The sequence below is a fragment of the Bipolaris maydis genome (assembly GCF_028858645.1).
Source record: "Bipolaris maydis strain C4 unplaced genomic scaffold PSV08scaffold_1, whole genome shotgun sequence".
Classification (NCBI taxonomy): Eukaryota; Fungi; Ascomycota; class Dothideomycetes; order Pleosporales; family Pleosporaceae; genus Bipolaris; species Bipolaris maydis.
In genome coordinates, this window is record NW_027093857.1 from 3,571,964 (window position 1) to 3,577,704 (window position 5,741).

The following is a 5,741-nucleotide window of genomic DNA, read 5'->3' on the forward strand; positions in this document are numbered from 1 at the left end:
CCCGACCCCAATTCTAATCCACGGTGGGTGCCCCTGGCCCAAATACCATCCTAAGTGGGCCACGAACCCGTTTAGGCCACTAACTCGTAAGGTACGTTATATCGCTACTTGAATGTTACAAGTAACAAAAAGAATTCTCTCCTTAACAAGAGACGACGAGTTTGAGAGCCAACCACGTCCACTTTAGAAAGTAATGGCTATTACAGGGCTTGGAGTCATGTGATGTGCCATCCCCCCAAGGCTGGCCATCCGGGATGGCAGTGCATAAAGGGATAGCAACGCCATCCCAAACCTCCCGTCAAGATATTAGAGAGGGGATAGCCAGACCTTAAGGTAATAGGTATAAGAATAGGTTAGATTTCGTTGTTACACTTATCAGCCCTTAGCTTATCTAGATTGATACCTAGTAATTATATCTTAGTATTGGTACTTTAGTTATATCTATAACTAAAGCTCTATTCCGCGAGTGACCCACGTTTTAGCTATAGTCACACAACGCGTTGTTGGCTCAACATCTATTGCACGATGTTCGCCATTGCACAATATCAAAGCTAGAAGTATGATCGACTGCATCCGGAATGAGACCGCTTACCTTTGTCTTGTTCACCTAGCATTAGTTGCATGCTTGCTTCACTCGCTGCTTGGTCCTTTGCATTGCGACTAGGGTCTTTGATTGGTGCATAGCCTCTAATTTACAGGATATTCCGCAGGATGTAGTAGACGCCCACTGAACGGATCTTTGCCCTTAATACCTGCATATTGGCGCTGTGCCATAACTATTCGGCCAAGGGTCTTGTAAGGGCCCGGGTTGCGTGCTTCCTCAAGTGAACGCTACCGTGCCATAGTTGGTGTGAAGGCTGGCTGTCCCCAACAAGATGCTACGGCCGAATGTCGGCTTAATCAGTGTGACAGTGAATCATTCTCGGGGAGCGGGGAAACGACAATCTTTGTCAGGAAAATGAAGAGGAAAGCGATGTGGTAAGCGTCACCTTGTTCCACCTGCCAGTGACTTATACAGTAGTCGATGACAATAGGAAATTTACTTCTAGAGATATCATTGCAACAGGCAACTGTCCGTTCATGTCAAAGAGCCTGCCGAAGGGAGCATCAACCATGACGGGCCATGTTGGTGTGGGACTTGGGTTGTTGGAGATAGGCTCTAGTGCTTTGTTAGTTATGGCAGGAAAGGACAAGGTTCGCGATCGAATCAAGCTTACGTCTTTGATATGTCAAAGCTATCTCTTCATCTATCTCGCGCTGCGGTCTGGGCCGCAGCCAACTTATTCGATAAACAATCCAAAATCCGCCAGGGACGCACATGATGAGAAGGGTGACTATCGCAATGGTAGCTTCGATTGAGATTGCCATGTTTTTGTTTCTTGGAGTTCGCTTCTATCAATTTCGTTTGCTCGTTGTTGGCGTTGGTATCTCGTGGACTGGTTTGTTGATCGTTGTTATAAATGTTTGTCTAATGCATCCTCCACAAGGACCTATGCGATTATATATCACACGGTGGGCAACACTGCCACAAAAGATCATAATCTAGTCATTGCTACTAAACAAATACAGGTACATCACTACGAAAAAGCACGTAGGGCTGATGTATGACTTGTCTCTGAAACATGGCTCGTACAGCATTTGGAGGCATCCTGGTGGTCATTAATTGGACATCTGAAGGCTCGGAGAGAACAAAGGAACATCTGCGAATGGTCGATTGCGACATGAAATATGAAAAGACGGGCGACATTGAAGAAGACGGTCTGATTGGGTTCTTTCGCGTCCTGTACGCCTGCCGCCATCCCAGCTTCGAACGTGCGAAGGCAGTATTGCACAGCTGTACGTTCCCGTTCAAGAGAGTTGTAGCCAACAGGAGCTGCTTCATATTCGACTCGGCGTGAGTGATAGCGATATTGTTCGTCCCGTCCAATAGGAACTGGTTCTTGTTTGGTCGGGGAGGAGACGAATGTGAGGCTGCGAAGCCGTAAGATGTCATGCACGTATCATCCCAGCTCTCGCTTGCCCAGCCAATTGTAGAGCATTTGGAAGTTGACCGAGTCCATGGTGATGAGGCGGATAGACATTAGGTGAGTGCGTCAGAACGCGATGCGAGGGACTGATGACCACATATAGAGACTCTCACCGACTACACTTTGCGCGATCATCGATTGGTCCTGTAGGCGAGCAAAGATTCCAATATCACTATCGGATAATCATGATTAGATACAGACAGGCTTCGCGCCATCTGGTATAGCTGACGATTGTGTGATGACGCCATAAGCACTTGCTACTGGGTATCACCAGGACATGGACGAATCAGGGGAACGCCTTACGAGACCCGGTGAAGACGCGGGGCTTCAGCGCCCCGATATCACGCCAACGGCTTGGCTGCATGCGCTTCGTCGCAAATGGGGGCAGGTGCTCGGTCTACACTGACCCCATACTACGGCCTTGTCCAACCAACCAACTGACCATAGATGCGAGACCACGAGGACGATTTATGAGTTTCGTTCGATGGCAGGCTGATTGCTGATGGGCTTGTGTCAACAGCGTCCGAACATGGAAAAGCAAGTTGGCATGGACAATCAACACGAGCCACTGATTGGCTGTGGCGCGCGGGTGAGACCGCACATTTGGAACCGGTGAAACCCCTAAGGAGACATTCTTGTTGGTCGCCTGCCGTCCTTTGGAGAGACGAACGGATGCTCATGCCTTTGTGTGCTGCCTGCTGAGTGAAAGTATCCCATCATGATTCACGATCAGCAGCGAGGGGTGAAAAATGATATCGACTAAACCCATGCACTACAGGTGTTTCCTATCGTTTGCATTTCCCAATATTCAGTCACAGCTTGCCGTTCATGCTAGACTTCTATAAGAAGGACGACATGCGCCCTTGGCGACAATGCACTACCGCAGCAGTCTTGATACTTACAATCGGTGTACTCTGGTACGGTTTGGATCCGCGTACTAATCATCCATTCTGGCGTCCAGGCAGGATGCAACCGTGGCAAGAGACAGCTCTAGCTAAGAAGCAAGGCGAGTTGGATAAGATACCAAAAGAATGGCGACTGTCCAAGGACACGCTTGTGGAAGCAAAAACGCGCAAAGTCATCGCCGGATCCTTTATTGAAAGTCTGCTAGATGAGAAAACACTCAGCATCACTCGCATGGATCCTACGGAGATCGTCGAGAGTACAGGTAATGGGTCAATGCCTGCATACGATGTCGTTGAAGCGTTCTGCAAGAGAGCCGCCTATGGACATCAAATGGTTTGTGCGACCTCGGTACTACCGGCCGTTCTAACAACAAATAGAGTCTCAACCTCCTCGAAGTGGGCTTTAGCGTAGCTCTTGAACGAGCTCGAGAGCTCGATGCTTATTACAAGCAACATGGCAAACCTGTTGGTCCTTTGCATGGTCTACCCATCACCCTCAAAGACCACTTTCATGTCAAGGGAATGGAAACATGTTTTGCTTACGTTGGGTGGGTGGGCACCTTCGAGGGTCAGATAGGTACTGGCAAAGAGCGCGTATTCCGAAGCGAGCTAATCGAGGAGCTGGTCAGCTTAGGCGCTGTGGTCATTGGCAAGGTGAGTAAGCTGCGTATGATTAATATCTCAAGTTTTGACCTAATGACATAACAAGTCATCGCTCGTGACATAGTAGTCGCTACCATTATCGGGATAGCTTCATAGAGAGCGTCCTATGCTTGCAGTAGCTACATACTCGTGCTCCTCTCACTTCAGATTGCCAAGTCTGCGATGTTTCAAGGTTAAATTCAAAAAGCAACGACGAGATAGAGTTCGCGAGGCATCCGTTCACGAGGACATGTAGTCTATACAGTCACGTTCCCGAAATGTCCATTTAGCTACAAGCAACGTTGTCAGAGTATAATAATTTCTATAAAGATGAGGTAAATCTTCGGGACATCGATATGGGTGTTGTTGTACTATTATTTACATAGTATCCCTTACTAAGTATGCAATATAGACCTTATTTCCGTGTTTCTATAGTGGTAGTGACACAACCCCACTAAATCCAGACGCTACTTCTTCTTCTACTACTTCAATCTAATAATATTACAAAATCTGCGCATAGAACTAAAATCTATAACAGGGAGAAGTATAAATAACAGAGTAAGATCTAGACGAATCCTTGGTTTATCCTAAAGATCCAATCAGGGCTTTGTATTATCGTACTAATTTCTCTGGATAAAATAGCTCTAGTATAATTTCATATAAGTGATAGCTAGGTATTAAAGCCATTAGATACAAATAAAGAATAGATGTTAACTCATAGATAAGTAGAGATTACAGTCAAGTAGAAATCTTATAGGTATTATATGTAATAAGGGGTGTAGCTTATTATAGCAGTCTGACGTTTAGAAGCTTTAAGTAGACATAGCTAGGTAATAGGATTATATTTAATAAATAGCTAAGCACTAGGCTACACAGCAATTAACATATAAACAAGATGCGAGATAGTTACCTAAGTAACAATTGGACTAGGTATATAGAGAAGTAGGTAGGGGTACGACGTTGTAGGCGAGGAGAAGAAACGAAGGGTGTTTAGGCAGTTACAATCATACTATAACGGGAATGTAAAGTGTAAAGTAGATTAACACTAGAGTGACCGATACAAGATGGGCGACAGTGGGACCAAAGATAGTATAATATTTCTAACCGCACTTCTGGGTTTGTGGAAAATAGTCTTAAAAATAAGCAGTTCATTGTCGCCGTACGATACTAGTGTTAGCATGAATTCTAAGAAACTAAAATTGTCGACTCTTTGCGCCATGAGGGGATTCGTGTGCCCTAGGTAGGGAAGTTAGAAGTTAGTTTTAGCAGAGCCTTACGATCCTCAGATGCAGTTCGCAGAGATAATATATTGATTTATTTATCGCACCGACGCTTGCGATGTAAATATTTTAAACGCTCTAATATATACTCTAATCCCACTCTAAAGTTTAGCTCAGCCGCACGAGGTGTATAAGCAACCAATGCCCCCAAGATAATTGGCGCAAATAATGTTATTACCTGTGCAATGCTCGGCCACCCTTCCATGGTAGCCAGTGCATTCTAGCTAGTGCTGCTTGTTAGTTCAGGTGTGATATTAGGGTCATTTCTACATACTACAAATTTTCCGTCAGAGGAGCATGCCTACATATAGGTATTAGTTAAGCTGCGATCTTCATGTAGTCCATATCTGCATTTACATTATAAACACCAGCACTTTTTGAACATTGTGCGACGGCTGAGCTGATAGAATACGCTGCTACTAGCAGGTGTAAGTGAACGAATTGCATTTCGTAGTATGGTGCAGTAGTATTTATAACTGAGACAAAGGCGGAGAAATAGCGGATGCTTTAGCGAGAAGAACGGTGGATAAGTCTGAGAGCGAACGAAGAGAAAGCTGGCAAAGTGCAGATCTAAAGGAATATACTTATACGACTCCCTATCCGTACTCAGAGTAGATTGACGTCTTTGCGCTGAATTTACCAGTGTCTATCCCTGCGCGACATAAGATTCTAAATGTTGGAACTAACCAATTAGATCGCAAGGATCATGGACCGCTCTACGATCCCTACGATCCAATTGGTTATTTCCAACATATAGAGTTTTATATCTCGCAGGGACGGACGTTAGGCTCAGAATAATCATATGATCACATTTAGCGTCATTGTGATTATATTTTAATATGCTATTTTACCTCTAAAGCTACATAGAGGAATTTGGGGGGTTCAAC

The 5,741-nt window shown here is 45.1% G+C and overlaps 2 protein-coding genes across 2 annotated transcripts; one reads left to right on the forward strand and one right to left on the reverse strand.

Annotated features, from left to right (window-relative positions):
- Positions 1 to 1,010: 1,010 nt before the first annotated feature.
- Positions 1,011 to 1,368, reverse strand: PSV08DRAFT_346803 (uncharacterized protein; the record flags this gene model as incomplete). The annotated part of the gene is made up of 2 exons (XM_014218075.1): positions 1,011 to 1,159; positions 1,218 to 1,368. 2 exons carry the CDS (start codon positions 1,366 to 1,368, stop codon positions 1,011 to 1,013), a joined length of 300 nt encoding a protein of 99 aa, XP_014073550.1.
- Positions 1,369 to 2,993: 1,625 nt separating this feature from the next.
- PSV08DRAFT_243188 (amidase signature domain-containing protein) lies at positions 2,994 to 3,830 on the forward strand (the record flags this gene model as incomplete). The annotated part of the gene is made up of 3 exons (XM_014218085.2): positions 2,994 to 3,266; positions 3,311 to 3,586; positions 3,684 to 3,830. The coding sequence occupies 3 exons, from the start codon at positions 2,994 to 2,996 to the stop codon at positions 3,828 to 3,830; spliced, it is 696 nt and encodes a 231-aa protein (XP_014073560.2).
- Positions 3,831 to 5,741: the final 1,911 nt, after the last annotated feature.